Genomic DNA, 14686 nt, shown 5'->3' with positions numbered 1-14686 from the left:
TACACCCAGGTAGCTAGGCAAAGGACAAGGAGATATTAGACATCTGTTGGGATCTGTACCTAGGGCACAATAAGGCGATCTATAAAATAAAACTATAAATGAACCTAAAGGTCAATAAACTCTTATTCTGGTACTTTACACCCATTCCACTAATCTCTAGCTTTGCCATCTGTGTTAACTATAGCACAACTAATAACTCAATAAAATTCAGAAAAAGAAATGTGCCAGTGCATAAGGGTACAAGGCTTCAGATAAAAGCTTGCTTGTTTCCACTGAATGATAAAGAAATAAACTTGCTGAAATTGCTGTTTAGTTGCCTACTTGACTGGTAAAAGCCAAAGAAGTTATTTCTTTCCTAAAATCTTCTAAGTTAGCTAGAAGACAACATTTTCAGTCATGCAAAGAAACCACTCATGAGAGGCATCAACAGAGTGTTTTCCCTTTCTAACAGGAACCTTCCAGTTTTAAAAAAGGCTTGGACATTGTGTTAGAGACTTTATTTTAGCCTGCTCAGAACTAGACTGCATCACCACTATAAATGATGCAATTTTAAAATGTTCACAGCAAATTGTCTTTAATTTACTTTGCACAGGTGGTATGCATCTTTCTTTATCGCTACCGATTTTTACTCGTATTGATACCAGCTTATAGAAAGTACTAAACCAGCCAGGGAAAAAAGAACAACCAATCCTTATCACCTAGCCAGCCATGAAGCTGGTTCTGCCAATTTCCTTCAACTGATCATTCCATAGCCAGAAAACACTGCTACTCACATACATCTATGACCTTGGACTTCTAATTATTGGCACATTTCACTATTCTCATTTATTGCCTGGTCTTTTATGTTGTTGATCAAGCACTTGGCTAAGCTTAATTTAACCTACGTGGAAAGTATTACTAATTTTAGTATCTATCAATCACACATATATATATACTATATCTTACTATCTATCACACAGTTAATAAGATTTTGGTGGCACTTACATTCACTAATAACTACTGTTTATCAATGAGCCCATTTTATTTGGCCTACGTATAAATCGGTACAAAAGCTCTTCTTATCTTTACTTCTCTCTAGTTCTTGTTCTTCTGTCTCTGCTTCTATCTAGTTACAACAATGTAGTTACTGAAGCTCTAGTATTTCTAAAGGAAAATGTGCACTTAAAGGCGATGAGGCCTGCAGATCTGCTGTTCCTCCAAGACCTGTGCAGAGCTATACATATGAGGAGAGCCTCACTGAGCACTGGTCTCACTGCTGGGTTGCATGAATGGCCCCCTGGGGCCAAAATTAAAAGCTACAGGTTTGAGCAGCCCCAACAGTACTTTAAAATACGTCAGGATTGCTGTTGGGTATTGAACCAAAGTAGGGCCTACAGCCAGCACTCTCCCAGCAGTAAAAGCTTGCTTTTAGTAAAAATGTACTCGTATATGTTAGGCTTAGTAATAGTCTCAGTTTACATGTATTTCATGAAGTGCCATAATGACATACTGGTTAGGACTGCCAGCATGCACATCTGATGTGTGTTTTAGATTCCTGCTTATCTGTGGAAAATTGACCATCATCAGTAGAACTGTCAAAGGAGAAGAGAAACAAACTAGAAAAGCTTGAAAACTGCTGAATAATTGGCTGATTAATTTGGAAAAGGCTTGATCTGAAAGGAAAGGAAAAAAATCTGGATGCTGATATGGGCACACTCAAACTAGCTAACCGTAACGACTCTACAAAATGGCTCTGTAATTTCTCACGAAGACGAACTCTCTACCAAGATGGAAAGATTTCTTGCTTGTAATGGGCAAAAAGGTGTTTCAAGGTATTTTTGCCTTTTGTCTTTGGTATCAACTGGTGTTGATACTAAACACACTAGTAGTGTGACTGGGCAGAAACATGGAGTAATGCAAAGCATTTTTCTCAAATGCCTATGTAAATAATGAAGAAAGGTACTGGAAGAAGGTGGTTTAGTGAGCAGAAGCAACCGAATGTTCACTTAAGTAAACAAGCAAAAAATAATTTTACGTATTGGTTTATGTTATACAAAGTATAGAAGAAATGGCATTATTCCTGATTGGCTGTCCCAGGCAGAGTGCAGTGATACAGAAGTTACGTGCGGTCATCTGTCTAATTAAAAAGGTCAGCTACACTTAAACAAAAATTGGCATTTATCCCAAACATAAGAACTTTATATGCAGTACATAAAGTACATACTTCATCCTTCCAGCTGTCTCCTGGGCTCTGCCTGCAGCTGCCCCGGAGGGACCCCAGACCTGACCACCCGCTTGCCTCGTCAGGGACTGCCGACGGGCCCCGTTACCAGCACCGTGCTCTACCAGCTCAGGCAGGTGCCATGGGACTGTGCCTTGGGCAATGCGGACACTGCTTGCACTGCAGCTGCTCTGGGTGCCCAGCTCCCAGCCCCTGAGGAGCAGCTCTGCTCTTGCTGCTCGCTGACATGGACCGGCTTGCTGGCGAGGTCACTAGACCTTGCTGTGGACTTGATGTGCATCCCTCTAGCTAATCCATTCAAAACAGAGATGAAATGCAATAGTAGGGCAGCACAGGTGTTCCCCCCCGCCATTTTTTATAGAGATAACCTCTCTTCTCTCAATCCAACCTCTTCATAGCTTGAAAATTCACTGAGAACAGATGCACGTTTCCAATTATTTAAAAAATAAGTTTTAAATATTAGACATTGACTGTAGATTTCTTTAAAACACACACAAGCCGAAACTCTGCCAGTATGTCCCTTTTCTCATATTGCATATATTATAAAAGATAATGTAGAACAAGTCGCTGTTACAAAAAGGATTCCATTATAAGACAGACTTTCTCATTTGTAATTAAATGGTCAAAGCTTATCTAGATGAATACTGGAAGTATATGTTTTACTGTTTGCTAGTGAATTTCATACAGCTTTGGGCAGTAAATCATTTTGTGGAAACAAATCTATTTTTTCTTGGGACTAGTTAAAAAGGAAGCATGTTCAGACCATACTTTTTGTGTCACATATCATGTTACTGTAAGTCCACCACAAACCTCTCATATGTGTCCACAGTGGAAATGAACTCTTAGTCTGTCTCCTCCAGTGACTTACTTTCATTTGGTCTATGCCTTGCCTACATAGGCAAAGAACCATGTTTAAACTGTGTTTGTATTCAGCCTGTCTGCAGATGGTAAGCAGTTTGTACTATAACAAAATTTGACATGCAAGTGTGAATGGGGTTGCAGCAGTGTTCTTCCTTGGTCAAAATACATTATTACCCTGTTAGCAATAGCCGCCTAAATCATGTGATAATTTGGACGCACAGAAACACATTAAAATTGCTTAAAATGGTTCTTTTTTCCTACTAGAAACTTCACATTGTGTGTATGCTATCCAAAGAGTTATTGAGGATGCAAAATGTTATGTTAAGGAATAACAAATAGAGTGAATGCACCATACTTGCAGGAATGGAATTTGGAAAACTTCTGGAGAAATGGAAGCACTTTTACGTGATTGGCACACAACTGTATAATGACAAAAAAGAAACTTGCTAAGTTTACCATGAGACTCGGATGAAAAAACAATGTCAAGCATTTACCTGGGGGTCAAATGCATTTCACAACATTTATGTTTCAGAGATTTTGCATTTGCATTCCAGTCATAATCACGCAGCTGCATGAGACCAAACTACAGATTTTTTGTTTGTTTTACTATAAGCCAAATGTTTATCCTGTTTTTCTTTCATGAAGCATCCTGAGTTGTCTTTTGTAGTACCTCATGTTGTGATAGTGTTTTTAGTGGAAAAAATCTGAGTAGTAAAAATCTAAGGAGTGAAAATACAATTTATATTATGAATTGTTTAATGTATCTGCTGGTAGTGAAGTACTGAAACTTGCCCTCTACCTCACTCTTTTTAGGAAAGAGTCTGGTTATGAATATGAGATAATTCTCAGAGTGCTGCAAATGCTTCCCTTACACGGAATCTCTATGTTGTTCAAGAGCTGGCAGTCATATTTCCCGGGATAGGAATCCCCGGGACACCTTAACTCAGTGACCCCCAGACAACCTACTTGAAAATTAGTTATGTTTTTGTAATATTGATCTATAACTCAGATTTCAGCACTTGCAAAAATGAGCAAAAAATTAAAAATAGCATGGCTTCTCTTAAAAGACTAAAATTCACACCCTCCAGCACTTATCACCGAGGTATCTAAGCCCTTAACATCCCACTGTGTTAGATATTACACAAACATATATTAAAACTGCTGGTTCTGCCTTAAAAAGTCTATATTCACATGCTTAGTAAAATTGCTCATAAGCACAGTAAACAAGGGTAAGTGTTTCTTCTGATTAAAGAGGAATGTATGTGGCCATTGCTATTGCAGAGGAAGTGTGTTACCTACTGACTCACTTCAAAAGAATAAAATGCAGAGAACACTCTACTGATCTGAGGTGTGAAGAAGTTTCTTCTTCCCCATTCCAGCAGTTAGAAGCAGAGGGAATGGATGGCTCCCCCAGCAGTTTTTCGGAAAGTCAGGAGTTTGCTCTGACAGTACCACTGGAGGAAATCATAAAATTAACCTTCAGGCTCTTCTGCAAAGAAAATATCCTAATGTCCCAAGTGTCTGGGAGTCATACAGATGTTGCTAGGGGAGAACTGAGCCTACACTAGTTACTACTCTCAAGCACTGAATGAGGATTATGACAGGAGCAGGTTGAAGGGGACAGAAGCAGAAGGGAACACTGGGAACAAGGCAGATGCCCTGTCATGGCTGGATTAGGGCTCCTGAGTCTGGAAAACGAACTTCACGACAGAGGAGCTATGGACAGCAAACATGAAGCAATGCATGTCTGGCCCTACAAGCCTCAGGCTAACATGATGCACTGAGTGGCTCTGAACAGAGTGAAAAGAAGAAAAGCAGACAAAAAGCTCACGAGCAGAACACAGAAGCACTCTCCTCTCCGTGAGCCCTGGAACTGCACTCAAGGCACCTGAAGCATCACTGCTACTCCCAGTGGCATAAAATGGGTCAAGACAGCCCAGTATCCTGTCTCAGCGTGGCACAGTGGATGGTTAGGAAATGAGTATGGGAACAGGACAAGTGTGCAACAGTTCCCCAGGACACTCTGCAAGCATCCAGCAATCGGTTGCTACAGACTTCCTGAGCTGGTGCTTACATCTGCAGCCCTGTGTTTTATGATCTAATAAATTGGGTTAAAGTAGCTCTATTTTCATCCTCCCAACTCCACATACTTGTTCATTATCCAGCCCAATCCAGATGTTACCAGCCCCTCAGTTGCGGTAATGCAACTATTTGTGTGATCATACTCTAAACTAGATCTGTAAAACATTTCAGATTGAAAAGGAGACTCCTACAGCTGATCCTGCAGACAATGAATGACAGCATGCTCATGCTATCAATCAGGCCAAGTGGCAGTACATCTTAAGGTCCTAAATCTTGCTTAGGACTCCCATGACTGGAAATTTAAGAAATTCCATATCTATTAAAAGATAGCATTAAAAGACTTGAGTAAAGCCAAAACATCATTCAAAGTTCAGGCAATATTTGGTGTTGGAGATGTCACAGTCATTCTGGCATTCCACTTAACTAATGACATTTTTGCTTTTTAAACAAAAAATGGGCTTTCTGTGTGTGTCGTATTTTCCACAGCTGCCTGGATTAAAGCATGAATACATGCATAGCATTGCTTTTCTCTTTATCCCTTGGCCCTCTGCTTGCATGGTCCTCACTGGTTTGAAGATCCTACATGCAGATTTCCAAAATGTCCTTCTAGAGTTTGAATCTGCATCATTATAACTACTGTAAATACTCCAGTCTCTCATTGTCTCTATAGAGGATCAAGAATAAGCTTTCCCAGTCCAAATCAAGGAATACTGATGCTTCCTGTTGCATTTTCAGCAGTTCTGGCACAATGTTCAATACAATCTGCCTTTAGCACTCAGTAAGAAAATACGTAATAGTGTACTGAACACCTCTGTGGGCAACTGCTGAAGAGCCCTGACTTCACAACAAGTACAAAGTGCATATTTTTGCAGGTCTTACTACAATGTTATTGCATTACCTGTGGTTCCTTGTCATGTTGGCTAGGATCCTTTTCATAACTCTCTGCATAGATCCGGAGAGTAGCTCGCACATGGCTAGAAGCACTCATTCTGAAGATGAGCCTGGAAGCATCCGAAAAAACAATCCGCAGCCCCTACAGGAAAAAAAAAAAGAGCAGCATATATGTAAGGTAGCAGCACCTTTACAAATCACAGTTCACTGCTCTAAAATAAAAACAAAATAAAAAGTGAAAGGAAGAGTGATTTGGATTCTGTTCTTCTTTGTGACTTCGTGCAACTTATTACCCTTATTTGCCTTCTGAAGATTAGAAACAGTCTCATGTTTTCCTTCCCATTCCTCATAACAAGAACTTTCTTACTGGTGGCTTTTCTTGCTCTAGCTGCTTTGTTCTTGTTCTATTTCTCTGAGACTTCATTGAAATCTCAGTGGCACAGCACAGAATCAGTAGCCTGAGAAACAGCTGTAAGATCAGTGAGTATCAATGGTCTGAGAGAGTTACAGGATCCCATGATCACAGAACTGTTGTCAGTAGTGAACACAAGGGACAGCATCAGTTCCTTCTCCTCCTGGACCACGCATCAAGATCTAGTTACAAAGATCTCAAAAAAAGTCTGTAGTACAACTCAGGAAACTTAACTTACAGTGTTAATTTAAAATACAGTAATTAATGCACATTAAGCTGTGTGTAGAACAAAAAGGATTTATTTTTAATTCACCATGAATGTGCTCCTAGCTCCCATCTTAATCTCCTTTTTCTTTTCTTTTTCCCCTTTTTCTACTCTGTTTATGTACACATTCTTCCACAGATCACATACTTGGATCCAGAGTCAATAGACTGTCTGTACATGAAGGCTGTAAAGCAAGCAAGGAGCTCAGACAGATGAACTTGCTCCTGCTAAAGCCAAAGGACTGAATTCTACAGTTAAACAGCTGCAGAGTTTTACTACTCTTCCAGTTCTACACTCGCATATTATCTAGTTCCCTTTCTGTGAATGTTATGATTAGGCTAAGTGCCACCTCTGCCATACCACTAAACTTTATTTCTCAATTAAGTCCTGCTGCTGGCAAGTGCCTGGTGCACGAGCAGAGACCCTTGCTGCTTCTGTTTGAGGGGCAGCAAGCCATTCAAAAAAAATGAAGAGGATTAAAGAGAGAAGCATTTTATTCTTCCTTTTCTATCAGCAGCTGCCTAGGAAGACACTGATGTTAGCAACATAGGGCTCCAAAATGCTAAAATATGAGCAGAAACCTTTGTTTGCTCAGGTATATGCTAAAACATTTTTAGTACCATATAAAGAATTGTTTGGTAGATATTGCCCACTAACACTAGAAAATACGCAACAGAAAAATATCTCACATGGGTAAAAGATTGGATTAGATGACCTAAGAGAGATTGCCCACCTCTAAATTTCGCAGTTTCATGAACTCTTTTTAGCTGCTAGCAATATATATATTGATTTTTAATATTATTTCAATGCAATTGAATTTTTAACATTATTTCAGTGCAATTTCAGTGCAACATTAATTCACCAAGTATTCTCAATATGTACAGCATATGTGACAAACAGAAATAGTTCACACTGAGAAATCTGAGATTTAAAGCATGTTTTTCTAATAGTTTGTGAACTTTCTCTTCTCTTTCAGCACTTGCTACGAAGCCAACTTTTTGAGTTCTGAGATAAAATCTTGGCTCAAGTGATGTCGGTGGGAGTTTTGCTGTTGACTTCAAAGGAATTGAGATTTCCTTACAGATTTTTAAAAGTATACAGTCAGTATGTTATGGGCTGATACTCTGAGCAATGGGTTGTCTCTCTGTGATGGCTAACTACTCTTAACTTTACAACAGTGAAGAAAGAGAAGATAAATCAAGGATTTTTGCAATTTTGGGCACGGTTTGTTTTGAATGGTTGTCAGAACTAGGATCCATAGCTCAAAGTATGTAAATTAATATCAATCAGCTGTAAGAGGGAAGGAAGGGAGTCTAACATATTTGCACAAAATGAATACAAGGGACCATAAACATCAAAGCATGTGCATATCTTTCTTTCCAATGCTTAAAGGCGCATTTTGCATATTCCTGATAGCTCTAGCCACCCCTACAATGACATGATTAGCAGTATTTGAATACTCTTCCCTATACTCCATCATTATCTGTCAATAATAACAGTGACAAACAGTTAGTTGGCTTAGTACATCGGATTCTGAAATCTTACCACTTGTTAAACCATGGTCTTCAGAAGTAAAAGTATTTATAAACACTTCCCTTCACTCTCTTCTACTGTATTATGCCAAAACGCTCCACCAAACTGGAGCAACTGTCGACTGTTTGATGCTAAAATTTATAGTACTTGGGACTCTTATGCAACGTACATATGCGCATGACCAGCATTCAGTCAGTTCTCTGCACAATTTCCCAGCTCTTCGTTTTCTTCATTTTACATTTCTCAGAGACAAATGCTTGGCAATATTAATTTTTACAAAGGGGTGATGACAGCTGCTATTTGTCTATAAGGGTAGGATTCCTGCCATGCAGCTGAGAGTACTCCAGAAAGGGGCGTTACAGAAACACAGCGGATGTACTCCTTATGAACAACAAACCTAAAAGCCAGGGAAAAATCATATACTAGGGAAACAATGGCCTTTAGAGCCAGGCTGTCAAAGTCAACTTTAGAGTCATGATATTTGCACCTGGAGATTTGGAACTCATTATTCAGAGAGTTCAACAGCAAAAATCTGCGTTCTGACTCTCCTTTGGGAACAATCACACTGATTTCAGAACTAGCAAAGCTTTTCACTCAGGAAGACCACAGAAACTAATGAGAGTTCTTAAAGTTTCACATTTGTCCCCACCATCTACTGGAACTTACAGCTAAAAGCCGTAAGTTAATAACATTTTTCAAAACCAAAAAAACAACCCAAAACATTGTTACCAAATAAATATGAAGACGCAGTATCTAGAGAATAAGCTATGGCACTGCATCTTCCCTAAAAAAAAAACAAGCAGTTTTTCCTCACTTTTTATAGAAAACCCATTCTAACATACACAGGGCTCCTTTTTGACATTTTTGAGCTTTTGTGGTCAACCTGATTAAAGCAAGCTGGTGAAATTGCAAGCACCCTACTTATGTTTGACATGACTGCATTTTTTCACCTGACATGAGCCCAGTTTAATGCCCCGTACTAGCTATTTTATTATTAATAAGGTATCAGATGCATGAACCTGTACCAGATAAAGTTTTATATGCAGAATTTATAAACCGATGTAAGAGGAAAAGAAAGCAGAGTAACATGCTGAAAAGCCCATGGGAAGGAGTAACTTTCAGTTATAATACGATGGGGCACACTATTGTCACTGACAAGAATAACATTATCTTATGGGAACCAGTAATTCTTTTTTCTGGGAGGAAGTAGATGAAAGAATTTAGTACAGCTCCCACACTGAACATCTGTGGATAATTATTTTAGTCAAATTAATCCTGCTAATAGATATTAATGAGCTGTGTGGAAACTCTGAAACAAAATTATGTCCCATGGTTAACCCACTAGCTTTGAAGCTGATGTGACAGAGACAAGCCTTACAGGGATTCATCCCTTTTACATTAAAATCCAGTTAAACAGCCCACTGATGTGTTAGTATTTATGAAGCACTCCCCCCCCCCCCCCCAAAAAAACCCTGCTACATATTCTACTATGTAGTTTGGTTTTCAGTGGTTTGGTGGAAATTTTGGTTTACAATTTCATAATTAAAGAAATAATTAATAATAAATTAACATGATAATTCAGCATGAACAAGACTAAGCAGCAAACTTACAGCAAAATAGCTTAGGACTTGCAAAACATTATTGAAGTACAATACCATGGAATATCACCAGCAAAAAATTTAGCCTAGCAGCAATATATTAGACATAGAGCCATGGACTGAGATAGCCTATGGTCAGCCCAGCAGGAACAGGTAGCTGGTCATTTGGGCTGGAGAGGTGACAGGTGCCCACATATTGTACAGTCCACCTATGTGCTCTGCATGCTACTGGCTACAAAGGCAATATATCTTCATTATGCAACCCCGCTGGGTCACCAGAAGCAAGAAACAATGGCCTTTTTCATAATGTGTGGCAAGTGGACATTTTAGGTGGAAAACAGCAAAAGCACGTCTTTTCTACATGACACTTGGCATCATTCGGGAAAGGGAATGCTCCCTGTACTTGAGTCTGTGTTGCTGTCCACATAGACTCCATCCCTTCTTACGTTCTCTGTGACACAACTGCCTCTAGCTACGTACAGGAAATGCAAGCTAAACCAGAGGTGGATATCTTATCCGGTTTGAGATAATCATGAGTAGGAAATGTGGTGTCTACTGCAGCAAAGAAAACATCATCCTATAAAAGAAAGGTGAGGCTTGTCAGCTCAAGGTCGGAAATGACGCTGTAAGAAAGGTGCTGATAGTTGTAAAACTTGGTTTTGCCATCACCACATCCCCACCTGTCTTTTGGTCACAGTGCCATCCACAGGATCCACATACTCAAAGCTGTCTGTTCTTTCCACACTGTAGATACTGCTGCCCACAGCAAACTGCTGATTGCTGAATGACTTGTCAGTGATCAAAGCTTCCAGGTCTCTCATTATGAAATAGGCAGTTCTGGGTTCCAAACCTTCATAATCAAACCTTGCGTATATAAAAAAAGTAGAAACAAGAAATAAGTCCTCTACTGCTGAAAAAACATATCTGTCTTCGCAAAACTCAATATATTCACAATTAGCAGTTTACTGCTTGCCTCAAAAACCAGAGGTGGGCTACTGAAATACCCACCGCAAATTAAACCAGCACATGAACCAAGTCCTGTGCAACCTGCCAGTTACGTGCGAGCATCACTGTTCTGTACTGGGCACCTGACTCTGAGTCAGCAGAACCCATTTAGAAAATGCATAGTTTCCGCAGTAGCACAGGAAAAACCACCGACATGCGAGCAGCTTTTTGAGCTGAAGGACACAGGCAATACAGTTCTCAATAGCCAGGAGAAACAGAGAAAACTTAGCTAAGAATGCTAAGGAACAGCTGTATGCAAAAGACATTATGGATATATAACCTCCACTGGATAAAGTCTATTCTGAGGGAGAGAGGGAGGGAGGGAGAGAGAGAGAGAAAGAAAGAGAGGCAGAAGCCAAGATAACATCTGTGTCATGTAAATTTCTGTCAGAATCCTCCCCTTTGAGACCCTACTAAAAATGAGTAAATGTCTATATCTTTGAAGGACTTCTCCTAAGTTAAAAGTAGGCATAGTTCCAGTTACCACTAAAATTGTCAGTATTGTCAAACGGAAGCACATGCAGGAACAAATGCATGAGTAAATCTTGCTGAGCTATTGATTTTTGTTCCAACACTATGTAAACAACTACTCCTATGGATTCCACATGTAAATAATTCCATATTTCTGCCATTTGATGTCAGCAAAAAAGTACTGGAAAGAAAATAAACACACTGCTCCTCTATTAAGTAAATAACTTTTGCTGCACTTAGTCTTCAGACAAAACTGCCTGAAGAACAGAGGCAATCCATGGCAGATTTTTGTGCTGTGGACATACCAAATATGCACTTAAGTGCAGCTGAGCATAGCTAATCAAGCCATGGTTGTAGAAGACTTGTCCTACTGTCTGCATAAGCTCCTGTGTCATTTCCTCCTGTTTCTCACCTGCAGTAGTAGTGCCGGCCAAATTTTGCCCAGTGATCCCTGACGATCTCCTCCACACTCTGCTTTCGAGCTGCTAGGATTGAAAGCCAAACTAGCACAGCCCACAGTCCATCTTTCTCTCGAAGGTGGTCAGACCCTAAAGAGACACAAGTAAAGCACATTATTTGGTACTGCTGCAATAAAGAAAACAAGGTGGTGAGGCTAGGTGAACTGCTCATTTAACTGTGTGTATCAGGTACAGTAATCAGGAAGATTTTAACTTCCACAGCTGTTTTATCTTCCAGGCTGATAACCAGAACCTATACCTAAGAGGTGATGCACCTATATATGAAAAGGTCTATATTACTAAGTTTAAAGGAAAAGATGCGCAGTTACTTGGATAGCAGTGGTAGAAGTGGGAAAACATTTTTAACCATGACTTTTGCTCACTGATGTACAGGGTGTTTTCACACATCTGGTAGTCTTTCCCAGAACTGGGCTAGATACGCAAGCTCTTGGTCATAAACCAGAATGTTCTGAGTTATGTGGGACAAGTTCAACGACATCTCCTTATCTCCACAGATGTTCATCTGTCAAGCTGAGGAGAAACAATTTTCCCATTCTGTGAAAAATGAAGATTTCCGGAATGTTCATGACCTTCCATCAGGACAAAAATCAGGAGCCTGTTTCTGGGAAAGAAAAAAAAGAAAACAGGAAACAATACTTCCCCCCCCTTCTGTAATTCTCTGTATTTCTCAGTGATAAAGATGTTTGAATGCTCAGATCTAAATCCTTTCTCAGGTTTATATCTACAAAAAGAGAAAATGATCCAGCAGTGGAGATGGAGAACTTCTCTGGAGTAAACCATAGGCTTTAGCATATGCTCTTGGATATGGGAGGCACAAGTTCAAGCCTAATGTGAATTCAAAAGAGCACAGATTTGAACCTGCAATTCCCATGCCCAAAGCCAAAATGTCAACCTGGAGTAATGGGCTGTCCTGCAATAGATAAGTAACATATCTTCACCAGCTTTGACGAAGCTAAGAAGCTCTGCAGGCTAAAACTGGAGTGTATAAATCAGCAAAAAGTTTCAATAAAATCAGTATTTTCTAACAAAGAACTATTTCATGGTAAGATTCTTGGACACATCATTAAGTGCCCCCTTCTTTGGGATAATTCAGAATAAACTTTTGTGGAAATCTGTATGCAAATCATATTACCCCATAAGATACCTGACACTCAGTAAATACTGAAGATGACTACTTATTCTAATAGGCTCAAGAAACTTGACTGGACAAGTCAATCCTGTGGCAATTACCCTGGCATAATGCCAGATTTGGTTGAAGTCTTAGCTGCAATGTTATCTTTTTCTGTCTGGTCCCACATTATGGAAACCCGGCTACAAAACAAGTGCAAAAATTCACAAGTTTTGCTTCCTGAGTGAATTGCAGTGACTCAGACAATGTGTGCCACTAGAAGACATTTAGCAAAATCCTACAGGATTCAAAACTTCTTCCACAAAAATCTTCTTGTACAAAATATTCTTCCTCAAAACCAAAAATCCTGTGGCAGCAAGACCACTTTGCAGTTCTGCTGCTTTGCACAGTAGTCTGCAAATTCTACACAGTCCTCTATAAAATGGCTGCTTTGCTGCCAGCAAAGGATAAGGTCACCATAATATAAATTGATTGGCTGAAGCAGCTAATCCTGCAAAAAACTGTCAACAGAATATTAAAGGCATATAAGTAAAACAGTAAGACCTGCAGGGAGTCGCTGTAATTCCTAGGGTTCACTCTGCCTTCTAGTCACTATTGCCTTTGACTTGCAGTGTCTATTACTGGGAGAGAGAAATAGTCATGGCACCAACAGCTACTCACACCCGTTTAGTAAGAGTCCATCGTCCTGGGCTTGTCACAGCTCTGCCTGCAACTCATACTTCTTGCCATCTGTTCATCTTGGGGGGTGTGGATGTCAACCCCCCTGAATCTTACGTTAAGAAAGTTTACTGCAGAGTTAACTAACAGCAAATAACTATTTCAGCACAATATCAGAGCTGTGTAGGCAAGGTTGCAAAGAGGAAAAGTAAATGTTTCTAGAAGGCACAGCCAAAAAGGCTTACGTGGAGATTGTGCTTGTGTCTATGAGTTTGGTAATACAGAGAGCTAGGACAATAAGCAGTGCAGAACAATTTAAGAACTGAGCCACACAATAACGTTCCTTTGCAATTGCAAAGTAGCTGTTATGATGCCAAGAACAATCCTGGTCTGCACTCTTTTCTGCCTTGATCTGTAGCCTGTGAGCTCCCTGGGACACGGGCAGTCCTCTCGTGCAATGCCTACAGCAAGGCTGGGCCTCTAGGAGTTGCTGTCGTAGCAGCAGCAGCTCCCTGCGTTCCCCTTTCAGAGTCTCTGGGTGCTATCATGGCACGGAGTGTCAACTAATCAGAATAAAAAGGGCAGGGTTATTTATGAGCTCTCAGGGCTTTGCAATAGCTTCAGATAAGAAAGGAAACAAAATGCCACTTCATAGGAAGTCAGCCCTTCAGATAATCAGCTCCTCACCTTCTCTACCCCCCTTTACGATAAGAGGCTGGACCAGCTGAAGGATGCCTTCCACAGAAATACCGAGAATGAGGCTTGCAGACACTAGAGTGAGCTTTGACCATTTACAGAGCAGGCAGTATGGTCGTGATCATTTTATCACAGCCAAGAGGGTCTGTTCCCTAGACAACTTTGCCAGTGCCAGAACCAGGAACACTAGGCAGGTTTCCACCACTGCCACCAAGAGAGACCTAGTGTCTAGCTGCCACTTCCCACTCACATCTGTCATTCCTCTGGCAGCAGCAGGAAAAGCCATCCAGGCACCATGGGGACCAGTATCAGTGGTGGCTCCTGGTGGCTTCTCCCACTGCCCCAAGAGAGCAGGACACTGGGGCAGCCGGGGCAGCCCCAGCCCC

At 40.4% G+C, this 14686-nt stretch overlaps 1 protein-coding gene across 1 annotated transcript in view; it reads right to left on the bottom strand.

Moving 5' to 3' along the window:
• Positions 1-14686, bottom strand: part of PGM5 (phosphoglucomutase 5) — a 72353-nt gene that overhangs the window by 7516 nt on the left and 50151 nt on the right. Inside the window, exons 8-10 of the mRNA XM_026100526.2 lie at positions 11752-11887; positions 10544-10727; positions 6063-6197 (exon numbers count right to left, since the gene is read on the bottom strand). Of these exons, the coding sequence (XP_025956311.1) occupies positions 6063-6197; positions 10544-10727; positions 11752-11887 (455 nt within the window). The remainder of the gene's footprint in view (positions 1-6062; positions 6198-10543; positions 10728-11751; positions 11888-14686) is intronic.

The sequence above is a fragment of the Dromaius novaehollandiae genome, chromosome Z, assembly GCF_036370855.1.
Source record: "Dromaius novaehollandiae isolate bDroNov1 chromosome Z, bDroNov1.hap1, whole genome shotgun sequence".
Classification (NCBI taxonomy): Eukaryota; Metazoa; Chordata; class Aves; order Casuariiformes; family Dromaiidae; genus Dromaius; species Dromaius novaehollandiae.
This window is presented reverse-complemented; position numbering and strand designations above follow the sequence as displayed.